The 27915-nt window shown below is 37.9% G+C and overlaps 2 protein-coding genes across 4 annotated transcripts; both read left to right on the forward strand.

Moving 5' to 3' along the window:
* The first annotated feature begins 6299 nt into the window (after nt 1-6299).
* GNGT1 (G protein subunit gamma transducin 1) lies at nt 6300-10919 on the forward strand. 3 transcript variants are annotated; one of them, XM_033192184.1, is made up of 3 exons: nt 6300-6436; nt 6528-6634; nt 10631-10919. In XM_033192184.1, the coding sequence occupies exons 2-3, from the start codon at nt 6539-6541 to the stop codon at nt 10757-10759; spliced, it is 225 nt and encodes a 74-aa protein (XP_033048075.1). In that variant the 5' UTR covers nt 6300-6436; nt 6528-6538; the 3' UTR covers nt 10760-10919. The 3 variants fall into 3 exon arrangements, 2 of the variants coding, with proteins under 2 accessions (XP_033048075.1, XP_033048076.1); XM_033192185.1 differs by having other exon boundaries at nt 6359-6436; nt 6531-6634; nt 10631-10918; XR_004432735.1 differs by lacking the exons at nt 6300-6436; nt 6528-6634 and adding an exon at nt 10257-10491 and having other exon boundaries at nt 10631-10755.
* A 10580-nt stretch (nt 10920-21499) lies between these two features.
* GNG11 (G protein subunit gamma 11) lies at nt 21500-26608 on the forward strand. Its single transcript, XM_033192957.1, has 2 exons — nt 21500-22028; nt 26185-26608. The coding sequence occupies exons 1-2, from the start codon at nt 21933-21935 to the stop codon at nt 26308-26310; spliced, it is 222 nt and encodes a 73-aa protein (XP_033048848.1). The 5' UTR covers nt 21500-21932; the 3' UTR covers nt 26311-26608.
* The last annotated feature ends 1307 nt before the right edge of the window (nt 26609-27915 follow it).

The following is a 27915-nucleotide window of genomic DNA, read 5'->3' on the forward strand; positions in this document are numbered from 1 at the left end:
TTTACCTCAGCTCATTTTAATTCTAAAATAAATTAGCAAGAAAGGTAATGGAAGCTCTGAAAGACATCATGAGACACTTAACCTACTCTATAGAGTTCTATCTTCCCAAAGTGTTTAACAAACACTAAAATGTGGTGCATGTAAGGAAGCTTCCTACCCCTCTACTTATGACCTCCATGATCTGCTTGCATTGCCAAGCATATCTACCTTTCTTTTTTACACTTTGTCAATGTAACAACATTTCCTGAGAATGTTCAATGTATTGAGATGCAAGCATTAAAAATGATTTGTTTTTACAGAAATTGCTTCAGCAACTATGCTATGCTGAACTGACATTTCCTAATGAGCAGTCACTCTTTAACAATCATTTAAACTGATATCATCATTGTGGGCCATACTTGGCTAATAAAAACTCATTCTAGTATTTAAGATCAAGAAAAGTCAAGGCAATGTACATTTCCTCTACCACTTCTGGGGCTCTATAACCATGAATTTCATCTAATCCAGAGATTCATTTGTACAAGAAATATTTCATAATGGCCTGTTTAAAACCACCAATCTAGGGAGGCAGGAGGATCACTTCATCTCAGGAGTTTGAGATCATCCTGGGCAACATGGCAAGATCCCATCTCTATCTAAAAAAAAAAAAAAAGTTATCTGGACATGGTGGCACCTGTAGTCCCAGCTACTCAGGAAGTGAGGTGGGAGGATCACTAGGGCCTGGGAGGTCAAGACTGCAGTGAGCAGTAATTGCACACTGCACTCCAGTCTGGGTGACAGAGTGAGATGAGATCCTGTCTCAAAAGAAACTCACCAAACCCATCAGTATGGTGCCTGTATTAGGGTTCTCTAGAGGGACAGAACTAATAGGAGATATGTATCATAAATATATATATATATATATGTAAATGGGAGTTTATTAAGGAATATTAACTGACAAAATCACAAAGTCCCACAATAGGCTCTCTGCAAGCTGAGGAGCAAGAAGCCAGCTGGAATCCCAAAACTAAAGAACTTGAAGTCAGATGTTCAAGGGCAGGAAGCATCCAGCACAGGAGAAAGATGTAGGCTGGGAAGCTAAGCCAGTCTAGGCTTTTCACCTTCTTCTGCCTGCCTTTTAATCTGCCTGCACTGGCAGCTGATTTGATTGTGCTGCTCAGATTAAGGGTGTGTCTGCCTCTCCCAGCCCACTGACTCAAATGTTAATCTCCTTTGGCAACACCCTCACAGACACACTCAGGAGCAATACTTTGCATCCTTCAATCCAATCAAGTTGACACTAAGTATTAGCCATCACAGTACCTAAATTATATGTATAAAATACAAAAAAGCAGCAAATTATATAGACTAAGTACAATATGAAAATATTCACCATGACTATACATAATGAACTAGAATTTTTTAATGTATATAATCACCATGGACATAGCAACTGAGAATAGAGACTGACACATATATCAAGCCCATGGCTACAGAGTGATATGATGTTCTGAAAGAGAAACAAAAAATTATTGGTGCATGGTCTTCCTTTTATTTATATGCATTATTGTAAAAAGTGTACATAATAGCCAGAAAAAATATTTTGTTTCTATGTAAAATGAAGTGAGTTTCAAGGTTCAAATAACCATAAATATGGCTTTTGCCCATGTGGAAGTCTGGAATGTCTGACAGTCATGCCAAATTTCATCTTATGCTGCAAGATCCCAGAAAATGCAAGATATCTGATATTCCTTATCCATACCCACAAAAATTATGGAATACTGTTACAAACAAGCTGATGTATTTTCATAAGGGCCCCTAGGGGGCAGTATTGCCCCCACTGAGAACCAGGGATCTATGGATGGGCTACAACTCAGAAATTCTTCCCCTACTCCTGCCCTCCTCTTGCCTTTTATTGGACCTCAGATATTCTGATGCTAGGGCAGGATGGAGGAAGAAGTGAAAGGGCAAACATCTCCTTATCTAGGGTATGCTTTCCCCCAGGCTGGCTGTAACAGCAATCTTAGCTTGTCTGTCTACAGGTCTTCAGTGTTCCCCTTAAATTTTGACTAAAGGTTGGGTGGGGATGGATGGCAATAGGTTCAATAATCTGATCTAGTCTCTTAGGACTTTTTTTGTGAAGGGGTGGACCAACCTGAAAGCTTAGAATATGAGTGGCAGCTTTAGTGCTATTTGTCATCAACTCTGGACTTTCTATGTAATTCTGGGGTATGAAGAAACAAATCCACTCCTTTACACTAGTTTGAGAGATACGTGCTGGAATGAAAAATATGTCAGTTCAGACATGCTGGAATGAAAAATACCTATGTTGTAACCTCGGCTCCACTGCCTCTCACTGTTTAATTTAGGGCATTCAAACTCCCTGGAATGCTTTTGCCTCATCTGCAAAATGGAATAGGGAGTAAAGTAGATGATATTAAATTTGAATTATTTGAACCATTGACTTCAATATGACACTAAACATTTGGAATCTCCATGCAGACAATATTCACTGTTTTTCTTTGTGTCTTTGAAATAAGTGAAAATAAGGCCGGGCGCGGTGGCTCAAGCCTGTAATCCCAGCACTTTGGGAGGCCAAGATGGGCGGATCACGAGGTCAGGAGATCGAGACCATCCTGGCTAACACGGTGAAACCCCGTCTCTACTAAAAAAATACAAAAAATTAGCCGGGCGAGATGGCGGGCGCCTGTAGTCCCAGCTACTCGGGAGGCTGAGGCGAGAGAATGGCGTAAACCCGGGAGGCGGAGCTTGCAGTGAGCTGAGATCTGGCCACTGCACTCCAGCCTGGGCGACAGAGCGAGACTCCGTCTCAACAAAAAAAAAAAAAAAAAAAAAAATGAAATAAGTGAAAATTTTCGTCCTTTTTTTTTTATAAGACCTGTGCCATCAAATTTGTTAAGAATTCTAGAATCTGCCAATAATATATTTGCTCTAAATAAAGTGTTTTAAATGTTTAATATTATTGAGCTTGGTGTATCACAGCATTTTAGAGTTAAGAAATCACTTATCGATAAATGAAGTTAGAAAAATTGGATGTTTTTCTGTGTTTAGGTAAATGCATATGACATAGGTTAGGTGACTTTGTCAATACTTCCTGATCTCTTCTATATACCAAGCACTATACAGAACAATAGAAAGTAATGAGGACATACAAGTTATGCAAGGTATGACCTGTCTTGTAAAGCCTCTAAAACTCCACTGTGTCTTCGGTTGGGTTTGCTAGAAGCAAAGCCTAAGACAGGAATTCTTGTGTAAGACATTTTTCCAGGGCAAGCTCTCAGGAGAAACTGCTAAAGGAGTAAGGGTGGGGCAAGAGGAGAAGTTAGTAAAAAGTGGTTTCAGAAGTCTAGCATCATTCTAAACCCATGGAAAGCTCTGAAAGTTTCTCAGTTACAACAAAGTTTTTCAGCCCAGAAGCAAGGGGGCTAGGCTGATAGGACCCCACATTAGCCAGCCTTTTGCACCAAGTCAACCTCAGGGGTCAGATGGGAGCATAATCTCCCATCGTCAGGAAGAGTGTTGCATCATCAAGAAAAGTGTTGCCCATCAGACAAGAGCCAACCTGTGCAAGAGGTTTGCCCTTGACAGTCAACACCTGCAACTGCTGCGGACTCGGTACCTTACCCTGGAAAAAAAAGAGAGCTGGGCAGTAGCATCTGGAATGCATGATATTAAAGGAGCCAAATTATGTACACATGATCTGCTATAAGTGTATCGGTAATATCACCTATCTCCTTTAGAGTACCTATAAGTTCCCCTATATTATATGGCAAGGGCCATATAAGAAAGTACAGTTTGAAATTCTGGAAGTACAACAGAGTTAATAACACTAACTAACACGTGCAAGTGCTTGCTCTGTTCTATACACCGTTACAAAGTCCTTACCTACGTTATCCCCATTTAATCTTCTCAACAAATCTACAAGGTAGATAATATTATTGCCCCTATTTCCCTGTAAACTAAGGCACAGGCAGGTCAAGTAATTTGGTCAGGGTCACACAGCTAGCAAGCACCAGTAAATGATTCTTTTGTTGATAAGTATGTGAGAGGGCTTCCTGGAACAGAGAAAATGAAATTCTAAACCCAACCCAAGATCTACTAAATTAGAATCTCTAAGGTTGGACTCATATCTGTAACAAGTTTCCTAAAGTGATTCCTGCACACACTGAAGTGTGAAGAGCCATTACCTAGAGTAATTAAAAGTTTTCCAAAATGAAGAAAAGTTGTGCAAAGAACATTGTCAAAATGTAAAAATGATCATCAAAAATACTTAATGAAGTTTTATATTTAGTCTAAAAGAGTGGGAAGGAAGATGAGAATAAAATTTGGGCTCTCAAATACAAAACAGGATTATACAGGAAGAAATAACCTTTGTATAGTCGTATTGTTTCTTAAAGAACGGAATAGCAAAAATAAAAACACAGGAAACATTAGGCTCAGGTACCCATAGTGTGTTATTTTCTTTCTTTCTTTTTTTTTTTTTTCTTTGAGACCGAGTCTCGGTCTGTCGCCCGGGCTGGAGTGCAGTGGCCGGATCTCAGCTCACTGCAAGCTCCGCCTCCCGGGTTCACGCCATTCTCCTGCCTCAGCCTCCCGAGTAGCTGGGACTACAGGCGCCCGCCACCTCTCCCGGCTAGTTTTTTTTTTTTTTTTTTTTTTTTTTGTATTTTTTAGTAGAGACAGGGTTTCACAGTGTTAGCCAGGATGGTCTCGGTCTCCTGACCTCGTGATCCGCCCGTCTCGGCCTCCCAAAGTGCTGGGATTACAGGCTTGAGCCACCGCGCCCAGCCCATAGTGTGTTATTTTCTACCTCTATGTTGGCCTAGGTAGACATTTTTCCCTTAAAATTATCTTAAACTCGAGACCATCCTGGCCAACATGGTGAAACTCCGTCTCTACTAAAAATAAAAAAGTTAGCTGGGCGTGGCAGCGCGCACCTGTAGTCCCAGCTACTCGATAGGCTGAGGCAGAAGAATCACTAGAACCCAGGAGGCCGAGGTTGCAGTGAGCAGAGATTGGGCCACTTCACTCCAGCCTGGTGACACGGTGAAACTCCATCTAAAAAAAAAAAAAAAAAAAAAAAAATCTTAAACTACTATTTATCCAGAGAAGAACGGGTTATTTTAAGATTGGGAAGGGAAACAATCTTTCTTCAAGGTTTTGGAAATGAAAACATCATTTAAATACAAGGAAATAGGTTAATTGCTAATATATTATTAGCAGAGTATTTTCATGTAGATGTACAATGTTATGTTGTTCTCTGAAATATGAATGCACTTACTTTTATAATAATACTTCATTACAAAAATTGGACTAGGGAGAAGGAGGAGACACTATAGGCACAATGCCACTTGGCTACACTGAAATCTTTCCTAGGCAATTTCATAGCATTATCACCAGCTGTTGAGCCTTCTTCTCCATTACTCACTGGTCTAATTGGGGAGAAGAGGAATTGTGAAGAGGGCGGAAGAAAAAGTCTGTTCTAGTAGGATGTTTATTGGTAGATCAGACCTGCTATGTCCCCTTAACCTGCTAAATTTGCTCATCATTGTTACCAGATTCATTGTGACAGTTACAGGCAAATTCCAGGTGTTGTTGGAAAAACACTTACAAGTAATACACTAGTTTATTTCTGATTAAGAAGACTGTTTACGGCGGGGCGCAGTGGCTCAAGCCTGTAATCCCAGCACTTTGGGAGGCTGAGACGGGCGGATCACGAGGTCAGGAGATCGAGACCATACTGGCTAACATGGTGAAACCCCGTCTCTACTAAAAAATACAAAAAACTAGCTGGACGAGGTGGCTGTCGCCTGTAGTCCCAGCTACTCGGGAGGCTGAGGCAGGAGAATGACATAAACCCGGGAGGCGGAGCTTGCAGTGAGCTGAGATCAGGCCACTGCACTCCAGCCTGGGTAACAGAGCGAGAGTCCATCTAAAAAAAAAAAAAAAACACTGTTTACTATATTTCCATTCTATGGGTACACATTTAAACAATCCATTATGTATAACGAACTTATAGTGATACTTTTTATATGGTTCCCTTTTAATACCAGATTAAATACTCTAGAGATTTAGGGAATTAATGGCCCGTCCTCCAAATGACCTCAAACTAAGTTAAATGACATAAAACATGTGGTGGAGGGTTTTGGAATTGACAGTAAGGATTGGAAACCCCAAATTTTACACTGTACGAAAGACCGGGGCAAGGAGCAGCTTTAAGTATTTTAGATTATATACTGACTAAATTCACCCCTCTCAACAAACCTGCTGACAGGTGTTTAGGGTCAAATGCTTGACTTAATCATATTAGTGAAGATTAGGAAGAAGCTTTAAAATCCCAAGACTGGTGTGCATTGCTAGAATTGTTAAGAGAGAGAGCTCATGTGAAATTGGTTATCGTGGGATATTTAAAATAAAACAAAGAACAGTTTACTTTGTAAGTTAAGAGCTGAGGGAATTGTTGGCTAAGACTGATTTGAAATAACTGCAGCAATTCATGTGTAGGTGCTAACCTTCCACATCTTCAGCAGGCAAAAAGATGCCAGTAATCAATATTGAGGACCTGACAGAAAAGGACAAATTGAAGATGGAAGTTGACCAGCTCAAGAAAGAAGTGACACTGGAAAGAATGCTAGTAAGTTGCTACTTTCTTTAGAATTTTATTTTAAGCTAGAGATACTGTGGTGGTACCAGGTTAGAAAACATTGGCTGGAAAGGCTAAATGTAGTTACAAATAAATTGTTCATCTAAAAATGTATCAAAGATTAAGAAAATTGATAATCAATCACAACTATCTCTTGATTTAGATTCTAAATCGAGAAGGTTGGCAAACCATTTTCCTTTGGCCAAGCCCAGTCCTTAGTCTCTTTTTGTATGACCACTAAGATAAGAATGCTTTTACATTTTTAAAGAGAAAAAGAAAGAAAGAAAGAAAGAGAGAGAGAGAGAGAGAGAGAAAGGAAGGAAGGAAGGAAGGAAGGAAGGAAAGAAAAGAAAGAAAGAATGAGAAAAGAAAAAGAAAAAAAAAGTAGGAGAATATGAGACAAAAAACGTATTTTAGATAAATGATAAAGTAAATATGTGCATACAATAATACAGACATTTTGCTTTTACTTTTCTAAACTTCTCTTTATAATGCAATATTTTGATATTGGTATTTTGATACAATGTTTTGATATTGCTGCAATACTTTAAGCTATGATGTCATCCCCTCTTGCACTGTCATGGTCAGTAATAAATAAGTACATTCTACTCTTCTTTGGCAAATAAAGATGAGTTCAAATATAAGAACTCACTGGTTCCTCCTAAAAACATCTGACAAATCTTGGAAAGGGTTACCAACAGTTCACTGCCATTAGAAGGAGAAGAAATGGCAAAGGACTAAACCACCAAACAAACAGTGATGAAAGCTTGGAGAATGTAGATATGTATTTTAGATTCCTTCATTTTAGGAAAGTTATTAATAGTAGAACAAAACCTCCACAAGTGGTGACAGTAACCTTATATTTTTAAAACATCTCATTTTATCAGGACAAAGTGAAAAAGGAGTTTGTGTTATCTTCATACGTGGTTCAAAATGCCTACTTCCAGTCAAAACTGGGATTTTTGGCTTCTTCTATGTTTATAATAATCTCAAACTCCCCTGTTGCCCTTTCCATATAGGCAAAACATTTTGCTGTAAAGATAAAATTAAATCAATACTAAGGCTTAGAACATACACCAAAAAAGTTAAAGTCCTTATATTTACAATTCAGGGTAAATAAAACGAATTTTTGGGATAAAGCAAAGTTTTATCTTCTTAAGTTGAAGTATCCAAAAGCTGTTTTATTATTTGTGTACTCAGGATTACTGTTTTGTAGGCAAGGTGGTTGTCTTCATGTTTATTATTCACTTGTGGTAAGTTCACCTTGGACTTTTTATTTTGGGTAAACATCACTTACATCATCATTAATCAGGCTTCGGGGTTCCTTTTCCTCGTTATTCAATGTCTCTCTGCTCTTGGAAGTCAAACCAATTTAATATAAGACTGCAAAAACTCCATATACATGCACACACAAACACACATGCGTATAGACACACATACATATACATGTACTCTCTTAGTCTTCTCAGGGTGATGTACCAGAATACCATAGACTGGTGAGTTACAACCAATAGAAATGTATTTCTCACAGTTCTGGAAGCTGGGGCATCCAAGATCAAGGAACCAGCAGATTCAGTGTCTGGCGAGGGACTGCTCCCTCTTTCATGAATGCTTGTCTTTTCATTTTGTCCTCACCTGGTGAGGAAGCTCTCTGGCGTCTCTTTTATAAGGACAGTAATCCTATTTATGAGAGTTCTGTCGTCATGACCTAATCACCTACCAAAAACCCCACCTTGGGGGTTAGGAGTTCAACAAATGAGTTTTTAGGGGATACAATTGTTCAGCCTGATACATATATATGATATATACACACACATACACACATTATATATATAATATATAGAAATATATAGATAATATGTAGAAATATTATTTCTCTATATAATAGATAATAATACATATATTATATTATACATAAAATGAAACTTCCAGGTCCTGAGCCCCCAGCTCTGACGTGTAATCAGTACAGTATGGTTAAGTGGATATACTCTCAAACCATATTCCCAGCTCAGATTATTTCTCCACAACAACTTTCTGCCTGTGTAATCCTCATCTATGTTAACTAACTTACCTGTGCCTCTGTTTCTTCAAAACAGCGATAGTAATAGCTTCTAATTCAGAGGATAATTGGGAGGAATAAACAAGGTAATATACGCAAAGCTCTGAGAACAATGCCTGGTAATAGCAAGTGCTTTATGTCATTATGTTATTATTATCTTAAAATTATTATTGATTCTATGAACCAGACTGATTCATATTATACTGATTTTTTTTTTAGTAATACAAGTCTTTGCATCCAGTTTCTGAAGCTGACAGATTTGCAATGACTACAGGTCAATGTAATAGGCAATGACTAAAGACAAACTTTGTAGTAATAGCTAAAAATAGTTATCATTTGATTGTGCATCTTCTTGTGCCAGGCACCTGTTAGACATTTAAGGCAACCAGTGTAGCTATTCCTATTTTATAGTAATTTATGTAGTAAATTTGTGTAGTAAAAGTAATTTACATCATAATTTTATAGTATTTTATGTAGCAAATGAACCTTAGATGAATCACCTTAACTAAGACTAAATAGCTAGTAAATGAGAAGAGCCTTGCAATGCTATGTAAACTACATATATTTATATTAAGCCTCACTGAAATAATTTTTAAACCTATACACATATATAATTTTAGGTAATTTATTGTTCCTTTCATTCTCACATACTCAGATCCCTTCAAAACCAACCCCTTATGGACTACTGAATTAAGCAGAACAATTTACACCTCTGTTCCTGTCATCTGGTGAAGGCAAAAGTAGTGACTTTTAGGGGGAGAGTGTGGGACCACTGAGCAAGAGGGAAAAAAATGAATCTAAATTAATGCATATTTCAAAAGTTATGTAAATCTGCAAGTATCATCCTTTGAAGGAAGAACCTAACCTGACAAATGCTTTCTGGCCCCAGTTGAAAATAATTTGTTCTAATACGTAATTAATGAGTCTGCATAGTTGTAAACTAATCTTAAGTCTCATATCAAATGTTCCTTGGAATTTACATAAAAGTGGCCCAAAGATTTCATTAAAAAAAAAAACAGTAAATTGGTTAAATAACTTATGGTATGGCCACTTATTAGACTGACAAAAATAAAGTAGCTTGGTGTTACTGTCATAAAAGATACACTAATTTAAAACAAACAAGTTGAAGGTAAAAGAGTTTAATAATTAGATTTCATGTGTGTGCGTATATATATGTATATTTACATATGTACAGAACATCATCTCTCTCTACAAGGCATGCTAAGTGGTACCTAACAGACTGTAGCTGAAAGGCCTGATTTTTTACTAAATCATTACTATAATGGTGCAGATAAGTGAAGAGCAAAATCAAAAACAACATAAATAATTCAGTCCAGCAAATTATTCACTGACCACTAAAGAACCCAGCCTCTATTCTAGATGGCTGGGATACATTGGACAAATCAGTCAGAGGTCCCTAACCCCTTGGAGCTCACCTACTACACCACCATGCTCAATCACTGTAGATGAGTGTAAAGGAAAATTACATGTGTATACTTCTGAGAATTCAGGGATGGTGATAAGCCTGGAATTTAATAATTATTCATTCTCTTCCACCTTTACGAGTCACATTTTTGGAATGAGGAAAAAGGTTTAATCAATATGAAATCTGATGACACCCTTGACTTCTGTTGCCAGCTATGTTCTGATTTCTGGGTCTTGTCTCCTTCAATGCTGGAGGCAGTGTCTGCTGGGAATCTTTAGCTGGAGCATGACCAGCTGTTTTTCCTTTGTCTGGAGATATATCCAGAAGGATTGGGAAGGCTGCAACTTTCTTCTTTCCTACAAAGTACATATGCATTGGCAGAAAGCAGAGAGAATCATACTGAAAATATACAACCTGAAAATTTATTGTAATAAATAATTCTTGGAATTTGGAGTATTCTGTTTTAAACCAAATGAGTCATCCCTTTTTCCTTCCCCTTAAGGTTTCCAAATGTTGTGAAGAAGTAAGAGATTACGTTGAAGAACGATCTGGAGAGGATCCACTGGTAAAGGGCATCCCAGAGGACAAAAATCCCTTCAAGGAGCTCAAAGGAGGCTGTGTGATTTCATAATACAAAAAAAAAAAAAAAAAAAAAAAAAAAAAAATCATTGAGGATATCTCAATGTTAACAACAATGTGCATTTTTCTCATACATAATAGTACTACTAAGCATGTATGTGAATTTTTAAATTTATAAATGTAAACTTTGAATAAAAATTGAGTGTTGTAACCCATCATTCTGTTTTTCTTAACATATCTGGCACTCGGTTTAACACATAATTGCCAATAAATATTGCTTGAAGTTCTTTAAAAAGAACTATGTTTTATAAATGATTCTATATCTTTCTGAGTCATCAGCATATACTTAATGTTTTATGCTTTTTTCACTTCCCTTTCAACACTTATAGTTTTCCACCCAGAAATTTTATGGATAAATTTCTATTTTCTTTCCCAAACTTCCTCTTGCTTATGGAATTAGGAAGCTTATTTTTCTGATATGCATTTCACCTATCTTGTGACTTTTCCCCAGAATGCCAACTGGGTTGAGGGTTCAGTCTGTGGTCATGGAGCACAGTGAATTTAACCAGCACCAGAATCACGGTTATAAGCATACACTTAGGAGCCAGACAGTTCTGGCTTTGCCACTGTACTGCCTACCTCACTTTGGATAAGCTACTTAATTCTTTCTAAGTTTGTTTCTTCTAGCATAGGATGAAGATAATAATGGTTATCTCTTCTGTTTTGTATGGGGTTAAGTAATACACCAATCCAACTATAACACTCAGCATATTACCTGACCCATGGTAAGATACAATAAGGGTTAGCTAGTACTATTACTTACTTAGAAAAGATCTAGACAAAATTTCCAAAATCCTTTAAGATACATGCTATTTTACCCTATCCTCATGAAGACTCTCAACAACACAGTCTTTTCTTTAATAAGGTAAGCACACATGAGGGAGAAATCTCCATCACTTACATCAGGTCCTTCTGGCATCCTACTGAGTGTGCATGAGTCACATTTCACTAACATTGTGTTAATGACTAAGAGATAACTTGCCTCTGCTTCTGTAACAAATGACAAGTTGTAATTACCCAAATCAGAAATCACTTTTGTTGTCAGTGTTTTTCTTGTTGCTGTCTCACATTTACAGTGCTATTTTGTATACTTCAGTGATCAGAATACTCAGAAATACTAATTGACTGTCATCCATTAAAAAAAAAAAACAGTAAAATTATCTATTGTTTGGTCTGGAAGGGAGTCTGAAAGTTGTACCAAAGTTTGGCTCCTAGCACCATGCCCTCTCACTCTGACCATCATAAATGCTCAACAAATATCTGTTGACTCTTGTCTAACCCCTTCATTGTGAAATGGAGAAAATAAAGTTTCAGAGAAGTCACCTGACAAATTTCTTCAGTCAAGACTCTGGGCTTCCGGCTGAACGGTCAGCAACATACCCCACCATGCGTCTTCATCAAATATGCTTTGAATGTTAAGGGATTCCAGGATTAGTTACTGAATGTCTTTTCTATTTTTCCTCAAGAAAAGTTTTTTATCCTCTTATTTAAGTTTGCAAAACCCTCTCCATACAGCCCTCCCAACCTCCACCAAGCGCTTCCTGTCTCTCTCTCCCACTCTATTTTCCTCCATAGCACCGTCACCGTCTGGCATACTATAATTTATTTGTTTATTGAATTGCGGTTTGTCTCTAGAAGTTTTCCATCTGCAAGTTAGTATTTATTTAGTGAAGTGTTAAGTATATCCCCTTTTCTCTGATTAAAATAAATACAAAGTATTTGCTATGGCATTCAGTTTACCATTGGAGACAGATTTTGAAGCCCAACAATTTGAAGTTAAAACCCCGACTCTTCCTCCTTGTTGTCGAGAACTTTGGACAAATGACCAAATCATTTCAACTCTTTGAACATGGTTTTTTTTTGTTTGTTTGTTTGTTTGTTTGTATAAAGCTAGTGATTAGGATAGATTATCTGAATACTTGTAGTCCCTTAGATCACAAATGGGTATATAAGAAGAAGCCTAATAAATGTCCTCTATTATTATACTTCCTGTGGACAACATTTTCCCACCATCTGGAATTTGGTCATACTGATCCCACCACCTGAAATCTCCCTCCATTCCACCCCATTTCAGCCCTTTGAAATCCTACTCTTCTTATGAGACTATCTCTCCTATTCTACCTCAAGAGTATTTTGTGTATATCTTAAGTCATTTAATATTACTTTCCTTTCTCTTGTTATAATGTCTATGGTTGTCTTAATTTCAGTGCTGTATTGGAAATTTCCCAAACCAGAAGCACTGTTCATCTTTGAAACTGTCATATCGACTAACAAATTGTCTGGACAATGTAATTGACTTTAAAAGCAGGCAAGAGTGGTGCTTATAAAATGTTTATATTGGATAATTCAGAATTCTTATTGACTTAATTAATGATTAAATCACCAGTAGGGAACAATTCCTGTTGCTTAAAACACAGATGGTCAGCAGGTTTTGAGTAAGAGAGAAATCACAGGAAGGAAGTATAGAGAAAGATGGTCCAGGAAGAAGGAAATGAAATCATGACTGTCCCACAGGCTACAGAGCTGTAACTCAGTGACTTTGGTTTGTTCAGACTTTTTTTATTTCAGGACTGGGATAACCAGGTTAAAGAGAATGAAGTAAGACTACAAGGCAACAAAAACCACTCCCAACACAACCTTAACATGTGACTTTTTAACAAAATTTTCTGATATCATTAATGAGAATGAGTTATTATAGATACTACAATATATCATTTGAGCTACTTGGACTTTAAAGGTATTTTGCGCACATAGGTGAGAGTAAGCTTTAGTAAGAAAAAAAACAAAAAACAAAAGGAAAACACCTCACTGTTATTTTAATTTGTACTGGTTTTATTTTAGCCAAATTTTAAAACCAAGCTAATATCAATCTTCCTAAATTCCTAAAATGTGAGTAAACATGAGGAAAATAGTAAACTGAGAATGAGAATGATCAATTTTGTATGATGGGAGTTAAAGTCTTATAGAAAAGAAATTGTTAAGGGAAATCTTTATTTTTTATTTTATTTTATTTTATTTTTTTGAGACAGAGTCTCACTCTCTCGCCCAGGCTGGAGTGCAGTGGCGTGATCTCGACTCACTGCAACCTCTGCCTCCATGGTTCAAGTAATTCCATCCCACCACGCCCAGCTAATTTTTTGGTATTTTTAGTAGAAAAGGGGTTTTGCCATGTTGGCCAGGCTGCTCTCAAACTCCTAACCTCAAATGATCCTCCCGCCTTGGCTTCTCAAAGTACTGGCATTGCAGGCCTGAGTCACCACTCCTGACCAGAGAAATCATTTTCATATCATGAATTATAAGTAGTTGCTAAGATACTCAGAGCATCAGACACAGATTATCTTTTGACTTAACATTCTCTTCATCTAGAAAAGGAATCTTAGGGCCGGGTGCAGTGGCTCATGCCTGTAATCCCAGCACCCCGGGAGGCCTAGATGGGAGGATCACCTGAGGTCAGGAGCTCGAGACCAGCCTGGCCAACATGGTGAACCCTGTCACTACGAAAACAAAGAAATAAATTAAATATACAAAATTAACTGGGCGTGGTGGCGCATGCCTATAATTCCAGCTACTCGGGAGACTGAGGCAGAAGAATCACTTGAACCCAGAAGGCGGAGGTTGCAGTGAGCAGAGATCACATCATGGGTATACTTCTGAGAATTCAGGCATGGTGATAAGCCTGGAATTTAATAATTATTCATTCTCTTACACCTTTATGAGTCACATTTTTGGAATGAGGAAAAAGATTTAATCAATATGAAATCTGATGACACCCTTGACTTCTGTTGCCAGCTGTGTTCTGATTTCTGGGTCTTGTCTCCTTCAATGCTGGAGGCAGTGTCTGCTGGGAATCTTTAGCTGGAGCATGACCAGCTGTTTTTCCTTTGTCTGGAGATATATGTAGAAGGAGTGGGATGGTGCAACTTTCTTCTTTCCTACAAAGTACATACACATTGGTGGAAAGCAGAGAGAATTAAACTGAAAATATACAACCTGAAAATTTAGTGCAATAAATAAATTATTGGCACCTGGAGTATTCTGTTTTAAACCAAATGAGTCATCCCTTTTTCCTTCCCCTTAAGGTATCCAAATGTTGTGAAGAAATTACGTAGAAGAATAATCTGGCGAGGATCCAATGGTAAAGGGCATCCCAGAGGACAAAAATCCCTTCAAGGAGCTCAAAGGAGGCTGTGTGATTTCAAAATACAGAAAAAAACAATTAAATTGTTGGAAAATCTCAAATGTTAATAACAATATGGATTTTTCTCACACATAGTAGTACTACTAAGCATGTACGTGAATTTTTAAAATTATAGATGTAAACTTTTAATAAAAATTGGGATTTAGTAACTCATCATTCTATGTTTTTCTTAACATATCTGGCACAAGGTTTAACAACAATTGCCAATAAATATTGTTTAAACTTATTTAAAAACAACTGTGTTTTATAAATGATTCTATATCTTTCTGAGTTGTCAGCATATATTTACTGTTTTATGTCTTTTCACTTCCCTTTCAACACTTACAGTTTTCTACCCAGAAATTTTATGGTTAAGTTTCTATTTTCTTTCCCAAACTTTCTCTTGCTTATGGAATTAGGAAGCTTATTTTTCTGATATGCACTTCACCTATCTTGTGACTTTTCCCCAGAATGCCAACGGGGTTGAGGGTTCAGTCTGCGGTCATGGAGCACAGTGAATTTTTTTTTTTTTTTTTTTTTTTTTGAGACGGAGTCTCACTCTGTCACCCAGGCTGGAGTGCAGTGGCCGCATCTCAGCTCACGGAGCACAGTGAATTTAACCAGCACCAGAATCACGGTTATAAGCATACACTTAGGAGCCAGACAGTTCTGGCTTTGCCACTGTACTGCCTACCTCACTTTGGATAAGCTACTTAATTCTTTCTAAGTTTGTTTCTTCTAGCATAGGATGAAGATAATAATGGTTATCTCTTCTGTTTTGTATGGGGTTAAGTAATACACCAATCCAACTATAACACTCAGCATATTACCTGACCCATGGTAAGACACAATAAGGGTTAACTAGTACTATTACTTACTTAGAAAAGATCTAGACAAAATTTCTAAAATCCTTTAAGATACATGCTATTTTACCCTATCCTCATGAAGACTCTCAACAACACAGTCTTTAATAAGGTGAGCACACGTGAGGGAGAAATCTCCATCACTTACATCAGGTCCTTCTGGCATCCTACTGAGTGTGCATGAGTCACATTTCACTAACATTGTGTTAATGACTAAGAGATAACTTGCCTCTGCTTCTGTAACAAATGACAAGTTGTAATTACCCAAATCAGAAATCACTTTTGTTGTCAGTGTTTTTCTTGTTGCTGTCTCACATTTACAGTGCTATTTTGTATACTTCAGTGATCAGAATACTCAGAAATACTAATTGACTGTCATCCATTAAAAAAAAAACAGTAAAATTATCTATTGTTTGGTCTGGAAGGGAGTCTGAAAGTTGTACCAAAGTTTGGCTCCTAGCACCATGCCCTCCCACTCTGACCATCATAAATGCCCAACAAATATCTGTTGACTCTTGTCTAACCCCTTCATTGTGAAATGGAGAAAATAAAGTTTCAGAGAAGTCACCTGACAAATTTCTTCAGTCAAGACTCTGGGCTTCCGGCTGAACGGTCAGCAACATACCCCACCATGCGTCTTCATCAAATATGCTTTGAATGTTAAGGGATTCCAGGATTAGTTACTGAATGTCTTTTCTATTTTTCCTCAAGAAAAGCTTTTTATCCTCTTATTTAAGTTTACAAAACTCTCTCCATACAGCCTTCCTAACCTCCACCAAGCACTTCCTGTCTCTCTCTTCCACTCTATTTTCCTCCATAGCACTGTCACCATCTGGCATACTACAATTTATTTGTTTATTGAATTGTGGTTTGTCTCTAGAAGTTTTCCATCTGCAAGTTAGTATTTATTTAGTGAAGTGTTCAGTGTATCCCCTTTTCTCTGATTGAAATAAATACAAAGTAAGTACATGCTATGTCATTCAGTAACACGTAGAAGATGGTCCTAGCCAACATCTCTAGCTTTCAGTTTACCACTGGAGACAGATTTTGAAGCCCAACAATTCAAAATTAAAGCTCCGACTCTTCCACCTTGTAGCTGAGAACTTCAGAAAACTGACTTCAACTCTTTGAAAAAGGGTTTTTTTTTTTTTTCATATATAAAATTAGTGATTAGGCTAGATTATCTGAATACTTATAATCCCTTAGATCAGAAATGAGTATATAGAAAGAAACCTAATAAATGTCCTCTATTATTATACTGCCTGTGAACATTTTCCCACTATCCGGAATTTGATCATACTGATCTCTCCACCTGAAATCTCCCTCCACTCCACCCCATTTCGGCATTTCGAAATCCTACTCTTCTTATGAGACTATCTCTCCCATTCTACCTCAGGAATATTTTGTGTGTCTCTTAAGTCATTTAGCATTACTTTACTTTTTCTCATTACAATTTCTACAGTTGTCTTAGTTGTCTTAATTTCAGTGCTGTATTGGAAATTTCCCAAGTCAGAAGCACTGTTCATCTTTGAAACTGTCATATCATCTAACAAATTGTCTGGATAATGTAATTGACTTTAAAAGTAGGCAAGCGTGGTGCTTATAAAATGTTTATATTGAATCAAACTTCCTAAATGCCTAAATAATGTGTTTACATGAGGAAAATAGTAAACTAAGTAATCAGAATGATCAGTTATGTATGATTGGAGTTAAAGTAATATAGAAAAAAATTGGTAAGAGAAATCATTTTTAAAATTTTTATTTTATTTTACTTTATTTTTTTTTTGAGATGGAGTGTCACTGTCTCGCCCAGGCTGGAGTGTAGTGGCACGATATAGGCAAACTCTTCCTCCTGGGTTGAAGCAATTTTGTGCCACGATGCCTGGCTTTTTTTTTTTTTTTTTTTTTTTTGTCTTTTTAGTAGAGAAGGGATTTCACCATTTTGGCCAGGCTGGTCTCAAACTCTTGACCTCAAGTGATCCTCCTGCTTCAGCCTCCCAAAGTGCCGGGACTACAGGTGAGAGCCACCACTCCCAGCCAGAGAAATCATTTTGATATCATGAATTATAAGCTGTTGCTAAGATATTCAGCGCATCAGACACAGATCATCCTTTGACTTGGCATTCTCTTCACCTAGACAAGGAATCTTGGGGCCAGGTGCAGTGGCTCACACCCGTAATCCCAGCACTTTGGGAGGCCTAGGTGGGAGGATCACCTGAGGTCAGGAGCTCGAGACCAGCCTGGACAACATGGTGAAACCTCGTCTCTACTGAAAAAAAAAAAAAAAATATATATATATATATATATACACACACACACACACACACACACACACACACACACACACACACACACAATTAGTTGGGCTTGGTGGCAAGTGCCTGTAATCCTGGCTATTCCGGAGGCTGACAGCAGAATCACTTGAACCTGGGAGGCGAAGGTTGCAGTTAGTGGAGATCGTGCCATTGCACTCCAGCCTGGGCAACAAGAGCGAAACTCCGTCTCCCAGCCTCTCCCCTCCAAAAAAAAGACAAAGAAAAAAGAAAAGGAGTGTTAAGTAAGTAGTTACAGGAAACAAATGAGCTCCTGAAAACTGCTTCATGATTGTTTTAACAGACGAAAACAAATATGAAATGAACCAAGAGCGTGTAAAATATACTTTCTCTAAAGAAACCATAATTTCAATGACCTAAACAGTTACCATGCACTGTTTAATTTTATTTATTTATTTATTTATTTATTTTTAGAGACGGAGGTCTCAGTATGTTGCCTAGGCTGGTCTCAAACTCCTAAACCTTTGGTCTCATGTGATCCTCCTGCCGCAGCTTCTCAAAGTCACTCCATAAATTTTAGAAGAGCAGAATTTGAAAGGTAACCTAGTTCACATACCAAATTTAAAAAGCTGAAATAATGTGTTTCTTGCAAAAATCACAAGATAAAATAAGACCAGAATCCTGATCTGTTTTGAGCTCAAGTTAGTATTAGCTCAATTCCAGTTTAACTGCCTTCAATGTTTTATTTTTCTTTATACAGATTTTTAACAACATAATAAATCAGAAAAATTGTCGAAACCTTGTTTTTCCTATTTTGCATACCAAAGTAAAAATTTCATGGTTGTTACTCTTTTGTGATTTAAAAGTGAAAATGGTTACTTTCATTTTTATTAACTAATTTCTATAAAACATTTGTGAAAAGACAGTGGGCTAATTAATCAAAGTTCTTTGCTGGTTGCACCTGTCATTTTTACTAAAGAGTGGTTTCTACTCATACTACTTGTAAAATAACTTTTACTGGGGTAACATGTAAAATATAAGTAAAAACTTAAGGAAACATTCGAACATAACTAAACAAATTTTAAAATGTATTTATTCAAAATTTTTGAATGTTGCTGATAAACTATTTCTGCAAGTATACATAAGAAATTGCTTAACATGGTTCTTCTCTGGGAGGTAAATTGTCTAGGCATAGAAGACTACACGTCCTGTTGTTTAAAAAAAACAAAAAAACAAAAAACTGTTCTTATCATTTTACTATTTAAAACCAAACAGAGCCAGGCGCGATGACTCAAGCCTGTAATCCCAGCACTTTGGGAGGCTGAGGTGGGCAGATCAAGGGGTCAAGAGCTTGAGACCATCCTGGCTAGCACGGTGAAACCCTGTCTCTACTAAAAATACAAAAAAATTAGCTGGGCGTGGTGGTGGGCCCCTGTAGTCCCAGCTACTCGGGAGACTGAGGCAGGAGAATGGCATGAACCCAGGAGGCAGAGCTTGCAGAGAGCCCAGATCGTGCCACTGCACTCCAGCCTGAGCGACAGAGCAAGACTGTCTCAAAAAACAAAAATTAAGTTAAAAAAAAAGCTTTTTCAGAATGCTGTGTGATCATGCAATTGCAACATTTTGCAATTCACTTCAGTTTAAGCAATTTACTTAAGATATTAGAATAGGAACTATTGAATAAAAAAGAAGACTAATAAGTATTTCGTTTCTAATATGTCTCATAATATGGTGGGAAAAGTCAAAGAACCAATATGGGCTTATAAATATTTATCCCTCTATGCAACTAGATGATTTCATGGAAAAGAAATTTCTAAGCCAAAATAATTCCATATTTATGACTTAGAAAAAACACACATTAATTTATTTAACCAATTTATTTAACTTAGGTGCTGAACCTGTTTAATTTTGGTCACATTCACATTGATTACTTTCACTAATTTATTTAAGATATTTTAAACCAACTTTTTAAATTTAAGTAATAGAAAATTTTAAAAATGAATTAGTGCAGAAGACAGATATGGATATTTGTCTCCTCTCCCTGCTTATTCACACGTAAATTTCAGCTGATGATCTAACTGCTTTGAGCCTGGGAAACCCTGGTATTTCAAATATTGAAAGTGAAGCTCTTAAACATCTTTGTGAAAATGATTTATCATATATAGACCTACAAATACAATTAGAGACACAACATAGTTTAGCTGATTCACCACCTTCCCTGCCTTACTATACATTTTGCAAATTAGAAAACCAAAACTCAGAAAAATTAAGTGACTTTTTCAGTGATGGCCTGTGGCAGAACTGGGACTACAAGTCAGGAGTATTCATTGAGTGGTTCATTGTTCTTTTCATTCTAATCTATTCATTGAGGATGAACGGAGAATGGTAAGAAACTAGGAACGAACAAAAACTCCTGCTTCCTAAACAGAGAATGGTCATGGGTGTCTAGGGTCAGCTACTCGGAAATACTCAGTTAATGCCTCCACTCTTCACTTGCATTTGACTCTGTGAGACAGAAGGTTATCTCTGGAAAGAAAGAGAAATATCCAACTGCTAGGGAAGGTTTCTAACATTCATGTTTGATTTTTCTTCTTTTGAGCACCATTAACAGGACCTTAGTTATAGTTAAAGGGAAAGTTTTATTGCATGTAAACATTTTTCACATCGGACACTTTTCCTAGCTTCCCAGAGCAACAGCTCGATAGATATTGCTTTCCAGAAAGTTAAGAAACTAATACTAAATGAACCACTGCCTACATCCAGGAAGGTTCAGGAGCCAGGAATTCAAAATCCTTGGTGTCAAGTGTCACCCAAACCTTGGGGCTGGGGAGTGGAGAACGGCTTTCTGGTAAGAACTTTAAGATTCCTGCTTCTGTCTTCTATTATATCATCCTTTGATGCGCCGCTCTACAAAACAATCCCCCGAAAAAGTAAAAAAATAAAAACTCTGCTGCTGAGGACGCAGATGATTATTTAATAAGAGAAAATGTCCGTGCAACTTGTAAATGATATTCACACCCTGTTGCCCCCTCCTCGCCCAAAATGTGTAAACCCATATTAGGCCTTGATCTACACAAATCAGCAGAGCGCTGGTGGGCATTTCTGGGATTAAGACTGAGCTTCATTTTCTTTTGAGCCTTTTCTTAAGTGTCCACATTCCCCACTATGCATTTATTAGGTTGATGCAAAACTAATTGCACCAACCTATATATGTAATTAGGGAAAAGTAATTACTTTTGCACCAACCTATGCATGTAATTAGGGAAAAGCTATATCTAGCATATTTTTAAAACTCTTTGAGAGGTGAAGGGTAGTTATTTCCTGCTGGGTAGTGTACTCCTTTTCCTTGCTTCACAAACAAAACCCGGATGTGACTTGGAAACGGAAAAAAAAGGGGGGGGGGTGCGGGGGGGGACGCGGAGAAAAAAAGTAAAACTTCTGCTGTCCCCAGTAAGGCAGCCCTAGCCCAGCCGCCCCCCGAGGGCGTGGCAGTCCTGAGTTAGGGCCTGTCCGGGGCCAGCATCCCTGCTGGGCGATTGAGCGGCAGGAAGCTGCTTTTGAACCAGTCTCAAAGTTAACCCTAACCTAGCACCCAGGCAGGCCTCCTAGGTTGCAGGGACTTGAGAAAAGGCAGAGTTCTCATGTCCTAGGACGCTGGGGCGCGCTGGCGTCACGGGGTCCCTGAGGAAGCGGAGCCCTCGGGGAGCTGGGGACCGCAGCAGGGCTGCAGTCACATCCTGTGCGGGTGAGCGGCGGGCCAGGCTCCGCAGTTGTTTCGACACGCGCCGAGCTTCGCAGCTCTTCCAGGGGCTTCGCTGCCAGAGCTAGCCCGGGCCCAGTTCTGGGGCGAAAATGCCTGCCCTTCACATCGAAGATTTGCCAGAGAAGGAAAAACTGAAAATGGAAGTTGAGCAGCTTCGCAAAGAAGTGAAGTTACAGAGACAACAAGTAAGTTGGCTGTTCCGAAATATTTCCTTCTCTGAAATGAAGCAGGGTCCGGTTTGTCCTGCTTAGTAACAGTAAAGCAAATAGTTTAGCTTATTTTTTCCCTCTCTTTGTAGCTTCTCTTCTCACCACCCTTTGACAATGCCTGGGGACTGCCAGCTGATGTGGGGAAATCGTAGGAGGTAGAGGAGGGGTCTAGGATCCGATAAGGAATTTAAGGCCAAATGTCCTAACTTTTTAAGATGCCTAGGAAGGGGAAAATAGACAAGAAATCTTGCTTTCCATTAGACAGCTGTTTTTCAAAACTCACTTGTAGGAAAAAAGTGGATAACTACTTGGTTCTTTCATCTTTTACACTACTAGAAAGGATGATATTTGAAAGAAATTTTCTAAAACCATATTTTAAAGTCTTACAAGTACATTATTTAATTTTGAATTTCACCAGTGGCCTTCAGTGATATGCAAAGAACAGTCCACCGAAACTTGGGAGCAAAATATTAGAATTTCTATCTTTATTTATTTGTAAATCTCATCCCTTTATAATTTTCACTTTATGTTTTGTAAGTATGCGATTAATACAGTAGTATCTGTACTTATTTATACATAATTATACATATACTGAGGTGCATATGAAAAATTATTTTAGTGATCACAATTTAAAAGTTTTAGAGACTATTGATAGAGATTGCCATTTCAATGAGAACATATGACCCAGTATTCAATATTCTCCACTGAAACGTCTTGGTTTCATAAGTTTTATAAGTTTTACTTCAATTTTTTACTGGTCATCAGGACCTTCCTTTAGACACTAATCCCTCTTTCTGTTTTAACTCAGTCAGGCATCCTGTAGACTAGGAAAAGTCTTTGAATAGATATTGTTTAAAGATAATTAACCTTTCCTTTTCAGCAAGAAAATTTTAAACTGATCTTATTAATTATGGTTTAGCACTAGAAAAAAATTAAGAAAAACAATGGAAATGATGCATTATAATATGCTCACTTGCCTTCCTGTTCTAGTTGTAATGAATCTGGTAAGGGCAAGAGTCTTTACTCTTGAGTGATGATTAGAAGATGCAGGCATTTTTGTGTTTTACTTTTTGCATATTTCTTTTCTCAAATTTAACCTTTCACATCCAAATCCCTGCTCTTCCTAGCTTTTATAATGAGATGTCCCCTCTATCATGTTAACGGTTTGTAGCTTTAAAAATACCAATGTGTTTAAAGGGGAAAAGAAGGAAGTTACACTACCCACTCAATAAGCATGCTTCTTGAAACCTTAAGGGACCCATTTTATGGATGGCAAAGTTCCCAGTACAGAAGTGTTGGCCACTTAGATGTGTTCACACAATAAATCTTAGGAGTTACATATTAAACAGAGTTTCCAATGCTGAAGTACAGCATTGCCTATGCAAGGTTCTAATATCTTAATATTTGGTATCACTGTGCAGAACTTAGGAAAAAAGACAAGTGTCTTCTACTTATTCAGAGTTTTAAGTTAACTATTGGACAGGGATGTGGATGCAACTGACTATGTAAAAATTGACTGTATCATTCATTAGCGATTTCTCCCTGCTAGCCAGCCTGACCCTTTAGGACACGGACTGTGGCATCAACTTCCCACCTCCAGAAACCTCAAGTGTATGCTAGAGGGAGAAAAAATTTTGGATACATGTGTATCCTTAGGAAATACAGAAAGAGGCATCTAAATCTCAAAAATAATATTGAGACATTTGATTATGTACTTGGAATTATACATTGTTACTGCTAGACAAGCATTGGAATGCTTAGAGATCATTCATCTCCCTCACTTTAAAGATTAAAAAAAACTGGAGTCCCACAAAGGCTAAAGAGCTCCTCATTTAAGACCACAGAGATAGATAGTGATAGGGCAGGTACTAAAACATTCTTCTTCCTATGCCCAGTCCATTATTCAGTCAATAAATAGTTAACATCTAGGCTACGTGTTCAGTCCTTAACTCAGGCCCAGACAAAACTTGCAAGTTGCATTCTGGCTGTAGTTAAATGTTTATCAAACATATCCTCTTGATTACAGAAGGAAATGTATCAAAGGAGTAATTACTCACATTTGGAGGTTGCAGACCTCTTCTGAAACCTAATGAAAAAACCTTGTAAGAAAAGATTCAGGCCGGGCGCGGTGGCTCAAGCCTGTAATTCCAGCACTTTGGGAGGCCGAGACGGGCGGATCACGAGGTCAGGAGATCGAGACCATCCCGGCTAACACGGTGAAACCCTGTCTCTACTAAAAAATACAAAAAACTAGCCGGGTGAGGTGGCGGGCGCCTGTAGTCCCAGCTACTCGGGAGGCTGAGGCAGGAGAATGGCGTAAACCCGGGAGGCGGAGCTTGCAGTGAGCTGAGATCCGGCCACTGCACTCCAGCCTGGGCGACAGAGCGAGACTCCGTCTCTCCGTCTCAAAAAAAAAAAAAAAAAAAAAAAAAGAAAAGATTCAATGTAGGGAGCATGAATCTTGTCCATAAATTAACTTGGGACCACAGACCTTAGGTTATGGACACGTGCATTATCAACTCTGAAAATTCACTTAAAATGTATGCACTCTGAATGTCAGCAACAATTGAGAGCAAATGTTACCTGAAAGAATTGTACCTGAAAGATTTTATTTTGCCAGGTTTTAAGTCACAGAACTACATCACCTAGTTTTCAATTTGAGGTCAGAGGCTTCCACACTTTTTTGCAAAGGATAATCATTTGAGATGTGGAAGTAAAATATTAGCATTTCTATTTTTCTTTACTTTTAAACTTCACCCATTTAAAATTTCCAGTTTATGTTTTATAATTTTGCATGATGTATTAACAAAACAGTATCTGTACTTATTTGTAGTTAAAAATTATATTCATTTTGGGATACATATGCAAACATGTTTTAGTAGTAACCATTAAAACAATTTGAGGTTACTAATTTAGATTACTAATTCAGTGGGAACATTTGCCCAGTTTTCGTAGGTCTCCATTTAAATTTGCTGGTGTGGCCCGGCGCAGTGGCTCACGCCTGTAATCCCAGCACTTTGAGATGCCAAGGCGGCCGGATCACGAGGTCAGGAGATCGAGACCATCCTGGCTAACACGGTGAAACAAACTTAGCAGGGCGTGGTCGTGGGCGCCTGTAGTCCCAGCTACTCGGGAGGCTGAGGCAAGAGAATGGTGTGAACATGGCAGGTGGAGCTTTGCAGTGAGCCGTGATCATGTCACTGCACTCCAGCCTGGGTGACAGAGGGAGACTCCGTCTCAAAAATAAATAATTAATTAATTTAATTTAATTTAATTTAATTTGCTGGTACTTCTGTAATTTTTACTGCAAATTTCTTACTAGCAAACCAGGGCTTCATTAAGACCCTAATTTCCTTTATTTTGTTTTTGTTCTTTTTTTATTAACTCATTCTTGCAACCTGTCTTTTAAGAATAGATAGACTTTTTGAAGACACTATTCAATTTTTTCTCCATCGCAGAAAAAATTTATTCTCAGACAAGCCTAATAAGTCTCAGATAAGTCTTTTATTATGATCATTGCCCTCATGCAGAAGGAAGAAATTCTGAGGAGCAACACAGAGTGCAATATTTGGACAACTCCAATCTTTCCAGAGTCAGGCTTTTTCCAAAGCTTCTATCATTTTGTGAAATTTCAGAACATGACTCACACCCATAAGTGAGAATCGTGGCATTACACACCCCAAAACATTTGGGGATTATCTACTACTGCACCTGCTCATTAGCATGGAAAATTAAAATAAGATTATATTTCAGTTCCTAAAATACTGTAGACATGTCATAATTGTATTTTAGCAGAGGAAGGAAATCATATGAGACACAATGGAAAAAAATTACTGGATATAATTTATTTAATGCAATGACTTTCAAACATTTTTGAATTTGACCAACGACCAATAGTAAGAAATATGTTTTACATAGATTGTATCATAGATATAGTAATAGAATAAAAATATTAGAGTGCAGAACCCAGATTTTATATATGTATTATATATAATATATATATACACACATATATATATGTTAAAAAATGTTTAAAAACTGCTTGTATTCAGTTATACTAATTTCATTAAGGGGTAGGGACAAAGTTTAAACAACCATAACCTAATATGTTCTTTTTTTTTCTGTACTTAAGGTGTCTAAATGTTCTGAAGAAATAAAGAACTATATTGAAGAACGTTCTGGGGAGGATCCTCTAGTAAAGGGAATTCCAGAAGACAAGAACCCCTTTAAAGAAAAAGGCAGCTGCGTTATTTCATAAATAACTTGGGAGAAACTGCATCCTAAGTGGAAGAACTAGTTTGTTGTAGTTTTCGCAGAAAAAACCAACATGCTTTTTAAGGAAAGAAGAATGAAATTAAAAGGAGACTTTCTTAAGCACCATATAGATAGGGTTATGTAGAAAAGCATACGTGCTACTCATCTTTGCTCACTATGCAGTCTTTTTTAAGAGGGCAGAGAGTATCAAAGGTGCAATTATGGAAATATAAGCATTACTTGAGCATGACACTTCTTTCAGTATATTGCTTGATGCTTCAAATAAAGGTTTATCTTGGGAAGATGAGTGTTGGTGATTTAAGAAGGCACTTTTCATCCATTAACTTTTATATTTCTCCCCAAAATCTTTTGGATGTGGAATATGATTGGGCTTGGAATATGATTGAGAAGATTAGGTGGTTCGACAGATCACATCTCCAATCCAGCTCTCTGCATCAACAGTTTAGAGTGCTGAGTTCTGACCTCTGGAATGTGTTTGATCTAACCTTAACTATTTAGAAACTGAGCAGGTAGAATTCCTATAACATTGACAGACGTCACATTATCTGAGTCAGGAACAAGGCCAAGCCACATCTATGTTAGTACTTTCCTAGTTCATCATCATTTAGATCTTAATAGTGTTCCTGTAGGGGTAGCCTTGAAGAAAAGACTGAGTTGGGGATCAGGAAGAGTGCTCTGCCTCTCCACAGCATAGTGGCCAGGCCAGCCCTGGCTTTGAGGGCCAGTACCCAACCTGCACAGAGCTACATCTCCCATGTGCTCTCCAGGTCTTGGGCATGGCACTACTCCAGTTCTGTGGCATTGGTGCAGACACTTGGATCTCTGCACTCATGCTTACCAGCATTTTCCAGCAGGCCTGGGCCAAACATGCCTCTTTTTCTTCTCCTCCAAAGGCACCAGTGAATCTTTGCCCACTTTAAAGATTAGTTGGTCTTTTTCTTACTGATATGTAGGAATTCTTCATATATTCTGGCCATTTATTCATGGTTGGTGATATGTGTTGCAAATACCTTTTCCCAGTCTGTGGCTTACCTTTTCACAGTGACCTTTCCTTCAGTGGTTTCATCCTGCAGGGGCAACACGCCAGAGTATAACTCCTGCTGAAGTTCATAACAAGGGTACCTGAAGCCCAAACCTCAAAAAAAGGGACCTTTCTTTTTCTCCTTGAGCATTCTCCCACTTTCTCCTCCATCTTTGGGTCAAAATTGCTCCAAGTTTGAGCCAAAAGAAAAACATGGAAAAACCCTTGCTGGTTAGCTCTAGCTCAAATGGACTTAGTTATTAACTTGACCTGCAATTTTCATTGTGGCACCAGAAGCCAGTATTTCTCCTTGACTAGATCTTTTCTCCCACTTAGACATGTAGGTATACTTTACTATCAAGCCAGAGAGGTGCCTGTAACCTGTAGCAGCTTCCTAAAGTATATCAGCATCCTCACTCTGAAATTCCTTTCCTTTCCCTCTCTGGGAAAGAACAGGATACCCCAGGCTTTTGAAAAATAGATTACACAAACCAAGAGCAGGAACTATTTCCTTCAGTTTCCTGACACTTTCCAAGTGATGACGTCAATTGGGATTACTGAGAGCCA

The sequence above is a fragment of the Trachypithecus francoisi genome, unplaced genomic scaffold (assembly GCF_009764315.1).
Source record: "Trachypithecus francoisi isolate TF-2019V2 unplaced genomic scaffold, Tfra_2.0 Lachesis_group4, whole genome shotgun sequence".
NCBI classification, from domain to species: domain Eukaryota; kingdom Metazoa; phylum Chordata; class Mammalia; order Primates; family Cercopithecidae; genus Trachypithecus; species Trachypithecus francoisi.

Excerpts from the sequence above, each read along its gene's own strand:
- GNGT1 (XM_033192184.1), top strand. The coding sequence starts at position 6,539 with ATGCCAGTAATCAATATTGAGGACCTGACAGAAAAGGACAAATTGAAG. Across the intron at positions 6,635-10,630 it reads TGACACTGGAAAGAATGCTA|GTTTCCAAATGTTGTGAAGA; the intron begins GTAAGTTGCTAC and ends CTTCCCCTTAAG.
- GNG11 (XM_033192957.1), top strand. The coding sequence starts at position 21,933 with ATGCCTGCCCTTCACATCGAAGATTTGCCAGAGAAGGAAAAACTGAAA. Across the intron at positions 22,029-26,184 it reads TGAAGTTACAGAGACAACAA|GTGTCTAAATGTTCTGAAGA; the intron begins GTAAGTTGGCTG and ends TCTGTACTTAAG.